The sequence below is a fragment of the Megalops cyprinoides genome, chromosome 7, assembly GCF_013368585.1.
Source record: "Megalops cyprinoides isolate fMegCyp1 chromosome 7, fMegCyp1.pri, whole genome shotgun sequence".
In the NCBI taxonomy this organism is placed as follows: Eukaryota; Metazoa; Chordata; class Actinopteri; order Elopiformes; family Megalopidae; genus Megalops; species Megalops cyprinoides.
In genome coordinates this window covers 5869951-5890931 of record NC_050589.1, presented here as the reverse complement: position 1 = coordinate 5890931, position 20981 = coordinate 5869951, and the positions used below count along the sequence as shown (strand labels likewise).

The following is a 20981-nucleotide window of genomic DNA, read 5'->3' as shown; positions in this document are numbered from 1 at the left end:
TATCACTACTGTTTAATGGACGACTTTAGAATTAGAGATATGAATTTATTCCATGAGTATGTATTTGCTCAACTCGTCATGCAATCATTGAACAGAAAAGCGAAGTATGTGTCTGCTGTCATGGGAATGTTTGACCAAGTACTATATGTTCTCAACGGTAGTTCCATAAACCTAAAGATTTAAAAATAAAGATTCACGTAGTGCTTAAGTTTAGAGTTTCTGAAAATGATTGTATTTGTTCCCCTCCAAAATTGTGCTTGCTGTGTGTGCAATAGTATTATGTCTGTTGGCGGAAATCCAATAGTAGCTTACTGGTTAAAGCCATAGTAGCCTACGCTGTCTTGTCACGATACTTTTCAAAAGGTTGAAATATGTGGTCTCATGAATATCAGTACTACTTGCTCACCTTAGAATAAACTAGGTCGTTTAGGGATCATTGCCAGTTAGCATTTTTTTATGAGAAATGTCAGACTTCAAATGACCATGTCTCAAGCTGACATTATCGCTTTCACGGTCTGTGTCTGCATTGATGTATTATGATTGATTTAAAATCATGAAAAAGGTATACACGCTATTAAGAAATAGTATATCAAATTATACTTTCACGCTGGACTGAACCTGCAAATTCGTTATTGATCTGAAGTAATCACTCTTCTGGTAGTAGTGGCACTGCGATTGAATCGACCCCTTGAACAGTTTAAATTCTATGGAATTCTTCTACGGAAATTCTATGGCATCCTTTGGCTGTAGTCTAATATTACAAAAAAAAGTGTTTCCACAGTGAACGCTTTTCACAGTTTATACATTTTTTTAGAAACACTTGCAACCTTACACAGTAATTTCATGTGAGGCGGAGAAGGAATTGCAGTTTAAAGCGTACTGCATACTGACATGAGCACTCTCGGGTTCCACGTGTGGACCGAGAAACCTGACGTCGCTCTGAGCAAGGGACGTACGGTAGCGTGGGCTGAAAAGTGCTTATTCTCTTGATGCCGGAGGAGTCAGTGCTGCGAGTGGGCTGTACGCGAGAGAGTGGCGAGAGCGCATCAGTCAACTCCACTGCGCCCGAGTTCACTTTGAGCATCAATTGCGCGGAGCAGGACAAGGAGGCGGCGGCGGAGCGGAACATGGGAAGGCAAAAGCGGTGCCCGCTCGCAGCTGCTCGTTTCCAGCGGGACGGGACCGCGGCGGCGTCGCTGCTGTGACCTCCTACCTGATCTCGTTCACCTCTGGAAAACTTTACGCGGCTTTAGAGATGGAGATATTCACTTTGATTTTGCCAGCCCTGTTACTCCTGTCTATCGAACGGAGCAAATTCACCAGGTACAGTAGCAGTTTTATTGTTTTCTTTCCTCTCCTGTTTTAGGACTTAAATTAGTTACGCAGCAGATATGAAAGGCATGCGTTTACAATGAAACAACATTACGGTGAAATTTCGTAAAGAAGATGTTAAGTGCGTGTTGTTCGTGAACTCATTCATTCATCGACTAATTCCTCACCTAGGCTACAGCAGGAAGACGTGCTGTAACCCACTTGATTAATGATGGACGTGTAGTTTTTAGGTCAATCGTTGCTGCAATGTTCTCTTTTTCAGAATCATATAAGCATTATTCCTGCGCTCAATGACATTTTCACTGTTACCATTTAAATCGTTTGAGCAATTACTTCGGATTAAGCTTTGAGTTCAGTTCAGGATTTACGTCAAAACAGTAGCATCTGCCGCTACAATCACATACTGAGTTAAAAGCTATATGCAAAATACATTTCTTCTCGAATTTTTAGTTTCACCATCAATGAATGAAAAACAAAACGCCTAAAAAATAACTGCGGTTAGAAATGATACTCTTCTCATCGATCATAATACGTTTTGGTAAGACTTTACATGCCTCCAAACTTTTATTTTTTCCATATTTACACTGGATTAATATGAAATGGCAGAAACGAAATTGTGGGTTAGAAATAACAATGAAGGCTGCGATGCCCCGAACGCAACTTTTTTCCACTGCCAATTTGGGAGGACGATTGAATTCTGATAGTCCAATATACGTGCCTCTGGAGAGCACATGTTTTTTATGCAAACGATTTGCATTAGTAGGTCATTTGAAGTTTAAAGAACCTTAAAGGATTAACAAACAGCGTTTGAAAAGTCTAAACTGAATTTCAGAGTTAAATGCTTAACCGAATTTAGCTCCTTTGAACGAAAATAATCTAGAAAAAATGGTGTTTACATAGAATAAAGGTTTGCTTTTTTCAGTGACGGCATCGTTAACTCAAATTGAATATTTAGATGAATTTAAGATGACCAAACGGTGTAAATAGCTTGTTTCCCCCGGTAACATTTTAACTGTAACATAACACGAGCTCTCATTCTTAAACTACACGACACAGTACAAATTTATCCAGTACTTAGAATATATCAAAGATGTATTGTTTGTATGTCTACATTCCCCAAGTTGGTATAATTTCTTGGTTTTAGGAGGCCTGTACATACCTGTTGGCTTTTGAGAAAGTGTGATTACACTGTATAAGGTGTTAGAAACTGTCAGGCCAGGGCCTATATATATGACCCCAATGACAAGATAGAAATATAGAGTTCAGGGTTTGTATTGCTGAGTTCAGTACTAAGCAGCATTTAATTAAACTAATCAAAAATCATTTTCAACAATCATTTTTAATGTAACATAGAACTTCTCACAGCATTACTCAGCAGTGGCAGCAGTGTGGTATAATGGCAAGGAGCAGGGCTTGTAACCCAAAGGGTGCATTGGATTCCTGGTACAGCACTGCTGCTGTGCCCCCAGGCAAGGTTTTCAATGTGCACTGCCTCAGCAAATATCCACCTGTATAAATTAGTAACAGATATTGTACGTTAAATAAGATCCTCTGGATGAGAGAGTCATGGAGTTTAACTACAACATATTTACCTTTTGGGAGGTTAGAGTTCAATTTTGGGGGCATATTTTCATTAGTGTAGTGTTTTTTGTGCTCAAAGACAAACCCTGGAACACAGAGGGCTCATGGAGCTGACTCTTGGCTCTGATGTGGTTGCTCATAGCAGTTTTGGATTAAGGACTGCCCCCTGAATAGGACACCTGTCCACTGAAGAGCCTTTACTTCATCTCCTCTCCGCTAGTGAGTTCGAAAAAGACATGCTGCCATTTCTTAAGTAGTATGACTTGGCTGGAGGTTGGAGCCAAGAGCCTCCCATGACCACACTGTAACTCTGAATGTAATGTTGACATCTACCAGAACGTTGTAAAACACATAGAAAGGCAACAAAATTAAAACACAGTCCTTTCAATTTTACATTAAATGGATCCAAACAATGACTTCCGCTTCTGACAAGAGTCTACTCTCTGCTTGTCTCTGGATTTTGTGTATGACCAGACTTTGGGCCTGTCTCTTAAAAAGAAACATGATTAAATACATCATTCCAGCAGTTGCTGTGATTCTATGAAAATGTATGACCCAGGGAAAATGTGCAGTTGGTTGTACCAAGCATTTACAGTATACATCTGCCTTAAGGCCCACTGACCAGCATATCAATAGTGAGTTCTTGTTACACCCACCTAAACACTTTCCCTGGAGTCCATTTTTAAAATCATTCTCAGCATTTCAGAATCAAAGCACATACTTGGTGTGTCTATGCCATTTGGTAACAAGCTGCGCAGACGATCACTGATCTTTAAATCATCTGAAAGGCTAAACTCTTGGTCTGTGCCTGCATGCAGGTCATCCAGGTAATATAAGGATTAGTGGATCTGCACAGACTCTGACCGCTGACCCTTTATGCTATAGGCATTTGGATTTCTGGTAACCTCTGTATTTCCTGTGTTGCTTAAACATAGAGAGAAAATAGATGTTATCACAAGACCATCTGGTCTCCAACATTTGATCTTTACCTTCTTCAGTACAAACTTGCTCTAAGCTAGCATTCTCATTTATTACAACCCTTCTCCAGCAGTATGAGACAGAATTTGTTTTTCTGAGTGGCTACAGTCACTGAAAAGGGTATGATATTCTCCACTGCACTTGTATTACGCTCAATCTGCATGATAAATACAGTACATTCACAAGTCATTCTTTGCAAAGTAATTTATTTTTTGACGAGGTATAAGAGGAAACCTAAAAATTTAGATTAGTTATGTAAAGGCTTTTAAAAGTAATTAGAAATATAAATAAGAGCTATTTCAGAAGTATTAAACAGAATAGAAAATGGTGAACTGCATATTAGTGCTTGCATGACCAATAACAACTGAACAGCTGAAATGTTCTACTAATGAAGGCACTGCAATGTAAAAACTAATCTCAGGAAAATTTGTGGTGGATCTCAAGATAAATGGTTTCGACTATTGTAAATAATTTAAAAAATGATAAGAAAGTAGTAAAATTGTGAGACAAGTTGATAGCTAGTTCAAAAACAAAAGCTACAGCTAATGTAGGTCCTGAGGATAGGCAGTTCACCAAATGATTTTTTTCCCCCAACAACAACAGTAAAAATACAAACTGACAGCTTGAACTAGCACTACACGATAATATGCATTATTCATATCTGTTTAACGTTGTATTTATGTAAATAGGTGTCAAGTGTAGTCAGCCTTTTCCTATACTGTTCAAGGAACATGACAAAATAAGTAGAAAACTCTGCAGTTAGCTCAGGTATTCAAACATCAAAGAAATCAATGAAAGGAACCTGTGACAGGAGCACTGCCTTAGAAAGAATTCCAGTTCATACCCTTACATTCTGGAAAAAATAACAGTTGGACATCAACAACATAAAACTGTAAAAAGGAAAACGAGGACAGGGAGCCCACAACAGCAGAACAAATTGGCTTTATTTCCCTGGGGATGGGGGTAGGTAGGTTGGCCAGGGGTTCCCCTTGTCACACCACTCTCTTGGCACCCTGTGACTTCTCAGGTGCCTGTGAGCTTGAATAACATCAGTGGAATAGCGCCCATCCTCCAGTGAGCGCCCACTGCATTGTAGTGCATTGTGGTAGTTGTAGTGTGAAAAATACCCACGCTAGTGTGCGGCCATATCCAAGGAACTGCATTTCCCTCACCCTGTGCTCCTGCACAAGTACTGAGCTTATGATGGTGACACAAGCTTAAGAGTTACAACTGGCAATTAGCAAATTTGTGTGAAAAAGGGTGAAAATGCAAAAAAAGTAAATTAGTAAGATATTTTACTTCATTACAACATTGTTAAGCTGCTTGTAAGTCAGTTACGATGGTGATGTCTTTCCTACTCCACTTTTGTGTTTGAATTCCACATTCAGTCTGTGTTCTATTCAGCATTGATTTCATTAACTTTGAAAACAGTGGAGACATGCCACTTTCCAAGTACTGTTATATACAATATGAAATTATTGATGTTCTAGATTAGATTGAATAGAACTCTGATACATTTGTTATAACGGGAAGTGCATATTATGTACATTTTGGCCTGCGTATTTTTAACATTTTCTTCAGCAGCTGATTTTTACTGATTTTAATTTTGGGACAGTTAATATTGTAAGCAGGTATTGCAGTATAAACATGATTTCAGTGATTTCAATTAATTTGCAATTTAGGCAAAAATAAAATGACACCGCATTGTGTCATTTCTGTTCATATGGTGTACATTCACAGTAGACGTTTTTGGAATGACTAGCAGTGTTTAACAGCACAATGTTGTAGGATTATTTATTATATTTTTAATATATGTGTTACATTTAACTAAGTCCAATAAATCCATCAGATTTACAAGGAATTGTCCTTAAAGTTGTTATTTAGTGTTTTACAGAGTGCAGTACAGAGATGTGATATGATCTGTAACAGAGACAACATGAAATAAAATGGAATTTGAGAAGAAATGATACAATGACAAACATGTAAATCTATCCTGTTATTAAAAACAATGACATATAGTTAAGCTGCATTGGTCTGAAAACAAATATATGTCCTGATATCACACTATATTGTTAAATATTATGAAGTATAGTTTATGATATTCCTGTGCTGGTATTTGGTTTCACTGCACACAGTGGTGTTGAGCAAACCCATTTTACTGTGTCTTTTGATAAACCAGAGAATGAAAGAAAGAAAACTCAAAGCAATTAAAAAAAAATTAATTAGGCATTCAAGTTACAGAAGAAAGCAAATTTCTTCCCACATCATTCATGGTCCTTCATCCATGGAAGATTGCTGAATATTGTCTTGCGTTTCTATGGAGTAAAGCTCTGTGATGATTGCTTTTAAAGCTGATGTTGGATCTCGAACAGAACAACATTGAAAGGCCACAAAGAGAACAACAAAGAGAAAGGCCACCCAATGTTTGATAATTCAGTGGTGATAGTTAAATAAGAAATGCTAAAGAGGTGTTGGTTTTACTCTTGATATAAATATTCACACATATGATGAGGCAGGTCACTCTGTAATTTAAGCAACCTGAAGCCAAAGGCTCTGCCACAATTTTCTTCTTTTATTTGGGGAGGATAAGGCAGGCAGCTGCCTGAGACTGTAAGGATTTAGGATGGATAATATGGAATAATGAGCTTGTTGAGCCATAACAGAGACAGCTCATTTAGGGGATTGTAAGGTAAGGGACAGAATTTGGAAGTCTGCTCAGTATTTAATGAGAAGCCAGCAAGGAGAAGCTAGGGCAGGGGAGAAGTGGTCTTGACATTCCAGAATGTGGACAAAATAGACTTTGGATGGCCAGGCAGGAAGACGTGATAATCAAACCTTCAGGATGGAGACATAGAAGTGTCTGGCTGCATACAAAATGGTAAGCATTGTAGCTTGGCAGTGTTTCTGAGGTGAAAAATAGCTGTTCTGGAGATGTTTTACACAAGGAACCAGAGATCAGGATCTAATATTACAAGGGATCTCTAACCTCTGCTCTTGGAGTTGAAGAAAAGCCATTGTATTTAGGCCAAACTGTGTCATTTTGTCAGAGAACCACCTGGGACCAAGAAGCATAATTGCCTTTTCATCTGAATTCAGTATGAAAAAAATGTACAGCTATCCAGCTACAAATGCCACATAGACACACAGAGTTAGTATATGGATTGAGAGAGGTTGCTCTGTTTAGAGAAGCTGGCTGACACTTCTACCAAAAACAAGCAAAAAAGAACCAAATGTTAAAAGAAACAATAATTTATTTTTTAAAACCAAACAACAAAGATGAAGAAACCAGCCCAGCCAAAGGCAGGGACAAAACCAGCCTTCCCTCCTGCTCTCCAGCCACACCTGTATTCAGTCAACATTCAATTACTCAGGTGTGACTTGTTAGCCAATAGGCTGGCTCCCCAAACAAGTCACACACATGTGACCAATTAACCAATGATCAACACAGTTAACTCGTAGGGAGAGGTGGGGAAGGCCCTCCTTCACACTCTGGTTTTATTGAGATGTTGATGCACCATCTACATCTTGACAAATATTGACACCTGATCTCCAGACCACTGAGGAGTGACAATTATAGAAAGAAAAGCAGATGCTGAAGAAGAGAGCATTGTGGTGCTGCATATTTCATGTTTCATGCTATATAAATATTAGAGGTCACTGAAAGAAACTGTACGGGTTAGATTGGGATGTCTGGTTTCAAGATGCCTCTTCATTTTGACTGGTTTTAAACTCTCATTAGCCAGAACAATACCACAAAGCACACATTGTGGGTGGTCCATTTCATTTTTGACTTGGCAGATGAAGCCGTATCGTATATATTCTTTCTGATAGTACCGATGCTTAGTGGAAGGCTCTTTCTTATTGTCACTGGTTTTATGTAGGCCCATCCCAGCTGAGGATGCTTGTGTAGGAACAGTAGACCCAGTTGTAGATGGTTCTTCTGACCTTTTCACTGGCTTTTTCTGGAGCCACCGGTCCATCTTTTCATCTTAGCTGGCCAGCAGCTCAAGCATTCAACTTGTTTTTGTTTTCTTTAATAAAGTGGGAAAGATTTGAGTTTGCGTAGACAGAGCACCCGGTCCATTTCTTTCTCTCGGAGGAATAGTATGGAAACACTCTCAATTGTGCATCCAGGCCACTGAATAATACAATGATAGATTTAAATTTTAAAAACTTTAATATAAAAAAAAAAATTTTGTTTAATACATTCAGACAGAAAATCATCTCGCCCGAGGGGGTCGCGTCCCCCCAGTTTAAGAACCGCTGACTTACAGCATAAACATTCAGTATCAGGACATGGCGCATGACACGGAGAACAGCAGGACCCAAGTCATGGTTGTGTTTACTGAGGTAGAGGGGAAATGAGATTGTACACACACTCACAGGATAAAATACTGTAAATAAATCTTCAGCTCCACCTCAGGAGTTCACTGACTGAAAACACCATGGTAAAACACAGGCAATACTTTAAATGCAAAAACCGCTAATGAAGAACAGATAGCAGTTCCTTTAACAGGGTTTGTTTATGAATGGGATCCAGCAAACAAATAAAAGATGTTGCACTCTTATTTATTCTGTTATCTTAGACTGAGCTGACCTCTCAAAGAAAATGACTCTTGTTCAAACAAATTCAATGTACATGCTAGCTGCGGTATCAGAAGAATAAAGGAAACCACAAATATTGCAATTTTGCCAAAGCTTGACTTGGATGAATGCAAAAATCAGGTTTGTTTTTATGTTAGCGTGCATCAGACACGATATGACTTCCCAAAACTATATGACTTCCCAACACCTTTCACTCCACATGTAGGGGCTGCAAGTTACCCATTCATGGTGACATTGAGCACATTAATATTTACCATCACAGGCCCGGGCTTTATCCAACATGGTTCTGTTCACAGCGTGCTATTTAGGGTGCAACAGAGAGGTATCATCCATAAAACAGTAAACCACTCTGTCGTACTGCAGCTTTACTCTGGGACAACTGATTCATTACTAACAGATTAATACACAGGAAGTGCTTTGCCACCGCTGTGGGCCCATGTCTACTTGTTTTCACTTGTTTTGTCTTCTCACCCCTCCATCCTTACCTCTTTCTTTCATTTAGCCCATGCAATGATGGTATTAATCGTACTCTGCATAGAAATAAAGAAATCTCACCTACCTCACCTACTCAAACCATGTCATATGCCTAAATTGCTTTAGTGACAGATTTGAATGAGATATAGCACAATAAAGTCCCGCATCAGTGGACGGTTGGATGTGATCCACGGCAGTGGATTTTTTCGGTTCTGTTCAGTTTTCAGTTTTTTTTAAAGAGCAATCACAGGTAAGGACCTCCTTTATCTGAGTGGAAACTGATAGCACTATTGAAATGAGTATTCGTAACAAGTCCCTAGAATACAGTGCGCAGTGACATGGAGGCTGCTTGAATTTGCATGTGTCATCACCACACTTGTGGGTTTTGCCGCGCATTTTCAGGTTGCTCCCCTTGAGAATTTCAAATACAGTGTCCAGTCCTTTCAATGCGTGCCGTGCTCTCATCGGTCTTCTCATTCCTAGGCGCGTTGTAGGTACGACCCCACGTGTGTCTCCGTGTCTTAATGCACACAGCGTGTTTGTGGTAAATGACAGCATACCATTGCGTGGCTGTGTGGACACACCGGGCTATTGCTACGGGCTAGGCGATTTAATGGAATGAGAGGATATGCGCCACATTGGCTTGCTGTTTTATTTGGTCAAAGTGCTTTTACGCAAGGCACTCAGCTTGAAGAGCGGTTTCAAATGCTGCTGAGTGACCAAGGCCAGGTTGGTTTTACAAAAAAAAAAATCAGGGCTGAAAAAGCCCAAATTAGTGCTGATTTCAAAGTGCACTACCTTTCCTGTGTAGCTTTGGCATTTTCATGCGGCTTTGATGTTCATTTCGCCGTTGATTTAATTAGCCATTTTCAGGCCCATCGCACTTTGGATTTACTTCGGAATTCCAGCAAGGCCGGGCTTGGCAAACCAAGGGCCTTTTATTTCACCAGGTATAAGGCAAATTTTATTGTATGAACCTAATTAAGCTTGTAACGCAAGTGCCAGATACTTCAGGGTGACGGGTACATCTAAAGAAAGATTTTTTCCTTCTCTTTCCTTAGTCTTCTCCTGTCTTTCACCTGCTGCATATGCTCATAAATAGACAGTTAGTGAAACAAGGCCTCATGAGGTCATGCTAATGGCCAGAAATAAGAGACTAATAGCAGAAGGATAGGGAGGAAAATTAGCTTTGAACTGTTTTTAGAGGGTTTGAGAACAGGAATGAAGAAGCATTTATGAAATCCCTCTTGGCCAATCAGAGAATGTGCTCCATTATCTTTTTCCTGCACATCAATTCTCTTAAGCCAGAAGGGAAAAGAGACAGAGGATGTTGTTCATATCCAGAAGTGCATTGCATGTTTATATGAAATGTGTGGTTGCAGGGATGCGCTCGAGCAACACGCAATCTGATGTAATATTGATATAATATTGTCTCTGACGCAAATGCATACCAATGGGTATTCTTTTAACTTAGTGAAATTTATTGGATTTGCCATTATACATGAAACATTACTTTAATAATTTAAGATAAGAAGGCCTTACATACAACTTCCCAACTGGTTATATTAATTTGTCTGCATCTGCAGTACAGCTGTTTTCATGGCCGCATATATTATACCTAAATTTATGATGAATGTTAAATGTTTGTAATGGCTATGAGACACTCATAGTAATCCAGATAATTTCTACTTGGAAAGAAATGGAGCTTCAAGTTTGCAGAGGTCATTACAGATAGGAGCGTTCTAAAATTAGCTCTGAATGCAACAAGTATTCTAATATATATGATATATACAAAACTATATAATCACTCTTTTTAAATCACACTGTTCTCTTTTAAAACAAAGGAAGCTGATTCTGTGATTCTGCAGAGATCTTTGCCTTGATGTGTATACAATGCCATTACCAGCACCAGTTTGAGTGAAAAATTATGACTTTTATATTACACTATTACATTATTTGAGGGGAAATGCACTGTTTTTTAGGGAAATTTCCCTTTGGCAACAGGAGTAACAGTGGACTTAGTTATATGATTATTTATACAAAGTCCATCACTTTTAATCAGTGACACTCACTTTACATTGTGTAAATGTAAATGTGATGTAAAATATTTGTAAGGATCGTGTCAGAATTGCCTTTAAGATGTGCGTGACATTGTTTACATGTCTCTGCCATGAATGTTATCTAAAAGCTAAATTGGTACTTTGGATTACCCTTTGATTCAATTTCTGATTTAACAAAATGAGTAGCTTTTCATAATGATCAAGGTTGGTTTAATTACACACAACCTTTTTTTACATTTTACATTACATTACATCAAACAGCACTAGTGTATCACAGGGATGTGAATTCCATGAGGAACTGCAGATGTGGTACTGGCATGGTTTCATCCGCAGCTATGTAGAGATTATGTGGTATTATAGATATTTGTGAGGATCAAAGTTGGATGTCAGCTGACATCCTGCGATTCCTAATTATAATAGGACTGCTAATCTGAATTCTGAGTACCTACACACTTTTGGATCCATGCTCACACTCTGTCAGAAATATAAAGAAACAGGTCAATTTATAACAGAAACAGAAACACAAACACGCAAGACAGAAAGTGAGTGAGAGGGTGTGAGAGGGAGAAGAACTGAGAGAGAGAGAGATGCCCATTACTTGAGGTGTTGACAGAAAATTCATGACAAAAATATCACAAGACCTTGAGACTTAATTTAAATTGCAAAATTAAAAGTGAGCGTACTTTATTGAAATCCAGAATTAGTTCAATTTTGGTTTTGAATTGTGAAATATGTTGATTTATGATAATCGTTTTTCCAACTCCGGAAAAATCAAAGCAAAGAAATGATTCCATTTAAAATAAATGTCATACACCCCTAACGCTAATTTCTTAGGTAACTAATTTAAAGGGAAATTGCATGCTGGTTAAACATGGACAGCAAGATATGCTTATGTTAAGTGCAATACACAGGGATTGCCTAATGTATGAAATGTGCATTTGGTACAGACACACGGAACAGTTTGCACAGGGTGAAAAGTGAAAATTAGTGTTCACAAAAAAATTAACCTGGAGTTATTTGTAGAAAAGGGCAACCAGCCATGCAGTTGCAACTATAGATGTGGTCCTGTCATCCTCCAGTATTTGTTCCTGTAGCAATACAATGCTCTTTACATTGGAGGACACCGCCAATGCACAGAGAGATTCGCTCATTCTGATGGAGGGTTTGGCAGGCAGAGTTTGCATGTAAATGTCTGTTATGTTGGAAATGCTTTCCTGCCAATTCTCATCTGTGTGTCTGTTACAAGTGAGCCAGTGTTGCATGGGTACACAGAATGCACCAGTACCTGTAGACTGATCCAAATGCAATCTTTTCAGGTGTTAACTAGACAAAGGAGGTGTAGTGGTGTAGGTTTATAGGTTCAAGCCTCATCGATTAAACATGCAGGGTGGCTTCCATCTACATCTTGTTACAAGCAGCATTACTGGAATGCTCAGTACCTTTCTTGAATGCATTCACATCCCAGCCGGCATGCAGCCATACGCAAAATATCGTAGCTGCTTCAGTTCAACGAGATAGCTACAAAGTATGCAAACCCCAGCAGTAACTCAGAGCTGTAAATGTGCCTCTACATCTTGTTTGCTCTGGACGCAGTGCTTCTGAGTGTCTGTGCCATCGGTGCTGAACGAGTAGGTGATAGAAGATGAGAGCTGGATGTGAACCTTGGCCACTTTCCTCCCAGGCAGCCCTGCGTGAAGCTGAAACCTGGTGTGCAAACCCTCTGCACCCTTTTTGTCTGCCAAGCACCACTCACCATCAGTCAGGCCTGAGCCTCATCGGCCAGGTGACACTGCCCCCTTGTGGTGTCTTTGCATTTCTGTCTGTGCCTGTGCCCTTTTGAGGAGAACACAGCACACCTACATTGACAGTGAACGCAGTATGTAAAAGCTCAGTCGCCTCATTTGAGTTTTTTTTCCCCCCCATAACAATTTTTTACAGCAGAGACCCTTTGAAATCCCTCAAATGTACATTAATATTTCAGCTAAATATGTCTAATGAAAATGCCTGGAAAATGTTCCAATTTAGATTACAGCAGTTTAGATCAGATTAGATCTGTTTATTTTAGAATAGTCCTGCCATTAGTATCCTAATTTCCCCTCCTGTGACCTTATTTCAACACAGCAAATGTTCAATGTAGAATATTACAGATGTTAATGATAAAATGATACACCTTGAATTTAAAATGTGTAACTATTTTCAACCAGTCAGTTACAGTTTGAGTGAGTAGCCAGATAATATTTATGCATCTAAATATTGCCTTAATTCAATTTGTTCTCTTTTGGATGGATTTATGCAGGGGGTTATCTGACCCCATTCTGACAACTGATGTTCAGGTTATTGTGGAGTATTCCAATATTTTTCTGGGCTGATTACGGTTGAATGTGTGTTTCTCTTGTCAATTTTATGCACCAAAGTTCCAAATAATGTCTGCTGATAAAAAGTCTGCTGATACTGTGTTTACCCTGCTCTGTCAAAAACCTGGATCAACACAACACTTTCCCCTTTTTAGTTCATAATACCTGGATGATTGGATGTGATTTATCACCGTTTAACTGTCATAATTTGAATTGTTTTGTTATGTATTAAAACTCAGAATCTACTGTACAAAACCAATGCACTTTGTCCTTAACTTTGAGGACAACCTTTAAGAAAGAGTTACGTTGTTTTGTGTCTTGCACAACATTTTTCATTGATGCAGTAATGCCGTGTAAGAATCATAGCAATGTGAAGCAAAACGCTTGCTTAAAGTTTCCTCTGAAATGTTAAGGGCAAAGCACACAGCATTCAGAGTGAACCTGGGCTGAAATGATTATAAAGGAATTTTAATGTGGTTTCCTCAGTATTTCTGCTTCCTGCCTGCATGATGTCCCCCAGATATCAAGCCTTCTGTCTCTGTTCCCTCAGGGCGATGATGAGTGACATTGGGGACTATGTAGGTACAGACATTGAAATATCCTGGTTACCTAATCTGGATGATTTAATGAAGGGGTATGCACGCAATTTTCGCCCTGGGATAGGAGGTGAGTATGAGATCTATCGCTTGTATCATTGGATTGCAGTTCATCCCCGCGCATTTCCAGTCATTCTTAACATAAACTTCTCCACCGAGTAGGAGAACAGCCCCTGGTGTCTGATTTTAATACAATGTAGGTTTAATATTTTGCCTTGTAAAATATGCCCCTTTGAAAAAGGTGTTGAATCTGATTTATAAATTCATATTCTCGTCATATATTTACATTTCTCCATGCGTGGTATAACTGCTATCATCAAAGCATAGTAGATGACCCAGTTTAAGAATGTAAAAAAATAAAAGATCTTGGAAATAATGTTTGTGTAGCTTTTATTACACCACGAATGAGAGGATTTATTATAATGTGCTGTAGGGCAATGGTAGGAGCCAGCAACATCAGTTAGCATCAGTTAGCACAAATGGGGTAGCATCAGAGGAATGTCAAAGGGAAGCACCATACGTTTAACTGCGCGTTTTGAGAAAATGTTGTTAAGAATGGCTGCCAAATGCAAAACATCCAATGACCACAGCTTTAGATTTCTCAACCTCACAGCTTAACTCAGCTCGGAGTAGGTGCAAATTGCATGGGCCGGAACGGGCTGGGCACGGCCGAGGGGGGCAGGGTTTAAATATGTTAGGAGTAAGGCCGTTGTTCACACGATCCTTGGCGTTCCACCTTTAACCCGACACGCTAAGGACCGTAGCATCCCCCGGCGAACCCCCCCAACCCCCCCCGCGTTGCCCTTGGGGAAATCTCGGCATGTTGACATGTTCTGAGGCATCTGAGGTCAGCGGCGGTTGTAGATTAGCGATCCCATTTGCCCTTCCCCTCTAAAGTGATCATGATATCCCATCTCCTCAGCTCAAACCCATGACATTTTCACGTGGGTATTAAAAGCCCTCGGAAGCGGGGGTCGATGGCAGCGGCCTGACACGTGCAGCTCTCTCCGCAAAACAACATGACCTAGTCTGCCCACTCCGGGAAATGAGACGGATCCTGTCAGTAATGAGGCCTTAATCTTTAGGGTTTTTCTGCCGCAGCTCTGGTCACGTCCCCCCTCTGCACGCATAGAAAGATGGCCTGCCGTATGGAGCCGGCTCACGAGAGGTCACCTTTCCCCTGGAGCTTTCGAGTGCCTCCACGTTGAAAGTGAACATTCAGACATGCTTCTTACAGGCATTATGCTGGCTACCACGGAAAAGGGACATCTGATTCATAAATAAATTCCGAAATTTTCCATGTTAACAGAAATTCTGGATGAGGAGATGCTTTTCTGCTGTCAGATGGCATGTTGTCATGGAAACGTAAAGCCTCTACCAAAAACGCACTCACACGAGATGCGCTTTCCTCCTTCCCTGATGAACATTTAATAGCACAGGGAAAATATCCATTTTTTGGGGGGCATAACATCACTTCGTTTGATGGAACATCTCATGTGTTCATTGTAATGTGCTTCTTCTGGTGTATGGTGAGTGGGTGGGGGTAGGGTTGAGAAGGGGGTGGGGTTGTCTGTTTTTTTGGTCTCATTTGTTTTTCTGCAGGCCCTCCAGTGAATGTAGCTATGGCTATTGAAGTAGCCAGCATCGATCACATCTCAGAGGCTAACATGGTAATGTCAAGCTTTTACATGCTCTGTTGCTGGGATGCTTACCAAGCTTTCATGTTTTTCACCTTTCCATAAATGCATGTGTCAAAACTGTGGGAACATAATATTACTGTTAAACATTTTCATTGGTTTAAATATCCCCAAATACTTACAGATTAAAAGCAGTTTATATGCTTGAACATCAGCAAAAACATTGGCTGGATATAACTCCTGTCTGTGATGCCATTACCTCCACCTGCTTGTGATGTCACTGGGTTCCATGCGTGTGTCCCTGTGACTGGCAGGAGTACACCATGACCGTGTTCCTGCGGCAGAGTTGGAGGGACGACCGCCTGTCTTACAACCACACCAACAAGACGTTGGGGCTGGACAGCCGCTTCGTGGATAAGCTGTGGCTGCCGGACACCTTCATTGTCAACGCCAAGTCAGCCTGGTTCCACGATGTGACCGTGGAGAACAAGCTCATTCGGCTGCAGCCGGACGGAGTCATCCTCTACAGCAGCCGGTGAGGCCGGGGGGAGTCACAGTCTACGTGCTGTATACAGTCACGAGTTAGAGGAGACAGAGATTAGGTCTCACATCTGACACAGCGTCATAGTAGGCGTGGTGGGATGAGTGGGATGTCATCAGTTAAGCACCTGGAATTATGCACCCTGCTGTTACTGAACAGCATTTGTTTGTTTTTAGCATGTGCATCAAAAGCTTTTAATTAAATATTACTTTTACTTTTAAAAATACTTTTTAAAAAGTCCTTTACCTCTACACTTCTTGCTTTGCAGAATCACCTCAACAGTGGCCTGTGACATGGACCTGACCAAATATCCTATGGATGAACAGGAGTGCATGTTGGACCTGGAGAGCTGTAAGTCCTGACCTGTGCTCCCAGGGTCCTCTGGAGAAAGAAAAAAAAAAGAGAAAAACGACAACCACCTGCAATTCTCCTGTACCAGTTGATTCACAATAAGTGCCTTTGGGGAGTGAAGCAATCCATCAGAGTCATTAAAGATGGCAAAAGATATAACCGCCATCATAAAGGAACGCAGAAGGGGGGGGGGGGAACTGTTTCAGCGAAACTATTCTTGTCAGTGTGTGTGCTGTAAATGGTGGGGGGGGAGATGGGAGAAAAAGCAACAGTGAATTCAGGGTCATGACGGCTCCATCCGGTTGTCCCTGTGCGCCTGTTCCAGATGGCTACTCCTCGGAGGACATTGTGTACCACTGGTCCGAGAGCCAGGCGCATATCCACGGGCTGGACAAGCTGGAGCTGTCCCAGTTCACCATCACAGACTACCGATTTGTCACAGACACTATGAACTTCAAATCTGGTGAGCCCAGGCTGTTTTTTGGGGTGCTGGGATCAGAGTGAATGCAAAGCATCTTCATTTGTTACACTTGGAGTGAATGAACAGAAATATGTACTTTTATGCTGGTGCCTTGTCGGCTATGCCGGTACGAGATGTGAAGACCTTCTCTCTTCTTTCGCTAAAACAGCTGGACGCTTTCCCCGGCTGAGCCTGCGCTTCCAGTTGAGACGGAATCGGGGCGTCTACATCATTCAGTCCTACATGCCTTCCATCCTATTGGTTGCTATGTCCTGGGTGTCCTTTTGGATCAGCCAATCAGCTGTGCCTGCAAGGGTATCACTAGGTTAGCATTAGAGTGTTGAGATTGAGTGTAGAATTTGCACAGTGGCAGTTACAGTTCTCATACAGTTAAATAAAACAAATTAAGTCATTTAAATTGACATGAGCAAGTCCTGTCTACCATTCGATATGTTTCCGTGGTGGACATAGAACGGACCTGTTAGAACAGATTCGTTTCCAGACTCTAGTAGTATATAGTGTAGTATTGCAATGTGGTTTGGGTTCTGTGATCTGGTGACTGATGTATGGTAGTGTGTGTACTTGGCCGCCCTTAAGTTCTAGGCTGTCTGGTTAACTTGTGGTAGGGCTTGAACAGTGTTATGCTCACACTCACTAGTCTGGGAATGTTCTTAGCCATTTCTGACGCTGATGTTTGTTTAATTTAATGGACACACATCTGTTGTATTGTGCTGGAAGCTGCTCTGATAAATGAACGTAATGTAATGTAATAAAATGTGTTGTTTTCCCAGGAATCACCACGGTCCTGACCATGACGACCCTGATGGTCAGTGCCCGTTCGTCCCTCCCCCGAGCGTCTGCCATCAAAGCCCTGGATGTGTACTTCTGGATCTGCTACGTGTTTGTGTTTGCCGCCCTGGTGGAGTACGCCTTCGCCCACTACAACGCTGACTACAACCGCAAGCAGAGGGCCAAGATCAAAGCCAACAAGCTGAGCTCAGAGGTGGGGAAACCAGTCAGTATACTGATTTTAGGAGGAGCGTTTCATAAATATATAAACGTCTAGTTCCATAATTACTGTATCAGTATAGTAGTATAATATATACTATTTAGAGCTACTACTTAGAATCTACAGGGTATTTCTGTTACACATGCGTATAGTTTTATGTATACATGTAAGCTTGTATGCTTTTATATATATATGTATACACAGAAACATACATATATACATAAAAGTATAAGCATGTGTAACAGAAGTACCCTGTAGATTCTAGGTGCATATATATATATATATACATATACACACACACACACATACATACATATATATATATATATATACACACAAGCATACACAAGCACAAGCATGTGTAACAGAAATACCCTGTAGTTTCTAAGTACTTTAGACCATAAGTGGTAGAATTAACGCAAACATATTAGATTTATTTGTGCATATCAAAACATTCTGCGAATTACATAGAGAACCACTCCAAAACAAGAAACAAAATATATAATCTCCTAAATTGGTTACAATAGATTGCACAAAACAAATTAATCTCTCCGAACCAAGCGAAAATTTATTCATTCTATCCTCCCTTGGGGTCATGCTTATTGTGTGGGTATGAATATTTCCAACCGGTTGTTTTCTGTAAAGCATCTGTGTGTTGAGAGGCAAAAGCGAATTGAATGGAAAATTGCTTTTAATAATGTTGTTACCCACCATTTGTTGCCGGTTCATGCAAAACCTGCATAGCTGGAAAAAACTTGAAAATGTGAACACTGCATTTTCTGTGTATTTAATTTGAGTGATAACGAGTGTACATATTCCGGGTGATGCAACAATAGAATACCACAATGTCACCTGAATGTCATCAGTGCCTTCCTCTCAGCTTCATTCTGTGCTGCTGTTCTATTCCCTAACTGACCTAAAGCAGACAAGCAGGGTTATATTGGTTGAATAATGGCTGTATTTAACTGAATGAAGCACTTAGTGCTTGGGTGGAAAAGAAACCTGCTGGACTGGGGTAAATTGACCTAAGAGTGGAGGTGCTAGGCTATAATCCTGGTGCTATTCACATGCACGAACAATCAGATGCCACGTCTGTAGGGGTAACGTAGGCCGGTGTTTTGTGTTCGCAGTCCATCGTGAAAAACGGGAAGCAGGCCATGGTCCTGTTCTCCCTCTCGGTGGCGGGCATGAACCAGGGCCTGATGGTCTCCAATCGACAGGGCCGGGCGCAGAGGTCTGCCCAGGCCTCCGGCGAGTCCGAGGAGGTGGAGAACGGGAAGACCAAAGGCAAGAAGGCGGCGGAGGGGAGCGAGGAGAAGAAGAGCAGCCTCAAGTCCGTCTTCAAGCCCATTGACGCCGACACCATCGACATCTACGCCAGGGCCGTCTTCCCAGCAGCCTTTGCGGCCGTCAACGTCATCTACTGGGTGGCGTACACCATGTGAGCGGACCTGGGGACCGCACGGGTGGCACTTTTCCACTGGGGATGTGTGCACACAGACGATTTGGAACAACTGTAGCAGTCAAATTCCTTGACTTATTTACAGGGCACCTGTCCCTGAAGCAAGCTTTGAGATATAAAACGATTCAGAAATCTCTAAAGGGATAGACACAATCTCTATACTGTAAAATGTCATGTAATGGCTGGGGAACAGCAGCCCTGGAATGTGAAGTGAACTCTCAGCACTCATTGGACAGCGTGGGTCACCTGACCCCTCCCTCTGACTCCTACATCCCATAATCTCATCTCAGTCAGTCTTGGACAGCCTTTACTCCTCCAGCGGTGAGGACGGCAGTCTGCCTTGTTAAAGAATGGTGAAGGCAAACAAGAGGGAAAAAAAACACACTGTCGTTTTTAGCATTGTTCTGTATGTTTGAAGATGTGAGAAAGTTACCTTCAAAAAACGAGCGCAACAAAAGTAGAGCTGCCAAATGCCGAATGATCAAAATAATGTACGTTAGTCTGCATGGCTGTTACCCCTCCTAGTTCTTTCCTCCCAGCGCACAATCCCCCACCGTTTTTTTCTCCTCTTTTAACTCCTCCGCCTTTTCTGTTCACTTTATTTTGATTTTATACGTGGGGCTTCTTATCACTTCCTACCAGTCCTGCCTGTCTCTAGATTATTAAAAGCAGTTCCCTCAATACCTGTGTGTATCTCTCTCACATTAATCTTCCACAGGCTTCTTCTTGCTCCATTTTTGAGTTCATGCGTGCTGTAATTAGGAAAAAAAAAATTAAGAAAAAAATCAGAATGATCAAACTTTAAAGGTTTCCTTTTAACAGTCTTCATAAATGAATACTGGTATGTAGACTATGAATGGCCAGCTTTGCTAGGTCCATAACCTTTTATGTCACAGGTCAATTTCTGTTTTATTGACCTGGCCACATTATGAGATCATTGCATAGCAAATTGGAGCAAACAGTGAGCTTCAGTTTGACACGAGGCAGTAAAGTTCAGATGTCATGCAATACAACCAGGCGTCCCATTATCACAAGTTTGAAATCTTCACTGGTTTTGTGTTTGAATGCTTTTCCCATGTTTTGGTGGAGGGATGTTGTGAAGGCCAGAGGCCCTTATCACTGCCAGCACTGCTTGCCTGGGACGGGCCTTGGGTGGGTAAGGGAAGAGCCCTGATACTCTTTGAAAAGGTCCATCGCCAGCTGGCTCCTCCGCGGGAGATAACTTTGTTCTCGGCCCTGAAAGATGACATCATGATGGATTGTGATCGAGACGTCTCCTCTGTGGCGGGGACCTTTATCTGCAGCCATTCATCCGCGGTGACAAACCCTCCGCATGAGGACCTGCAGGTCCCTGACGTTGTCCCCTGTATTTCCTTAGCCCACCTCATAACGCTCTTTACGAAGGGCCCCACACTCCGGGGTCCCACCAGGCGAGGTGGGTGGGGGGGTGCTCTTTAAAAGCCAGATTCTCTGCCCCCTGCACAGACAGGCCACATGAATCACAAGAGTGGCCACGCTCCTTGTCCCAGAGTGCCACTAAC

The 20981-nt window shown here is 41.2% G+C and overlaps 1 protein-coding gene across 1 annotated transcript; it reads left to right on the top strand.

Moving 5' to 3' along the window:
* The first annotated feature begins 902 nt into the window (after positions 1 to 902).
* On the top strand, positions 903 to 20114 carry gabrd (gamma-aminobutyric acid type A receptor subunit delta). Its single transcript, XM_036532637.1, has 9 exons — positions 903 to 1323; positions 13935 to 14050; positions 15583 to 15650; positions 15932 to 16152; positions 16427 to 16509; positions 16835 to 16972; positions 17139 to 17294; positions 17761 to 17972; positions 19109 to 20114. The coding sequence occupies exons 1-9, from the start codon at positions 1256 to 1258 to the stop codon at positions 19421 to 19423; spliced, it is 1377 nt and encodes a 458-aa protein (XP_036388530.1). The 5' UTR covers positions 903 to 1255; the 3' UTR covers positions 19424 to 20114.
* Positions 20115 to 20981: the final 867 nt, after the last annotated feature.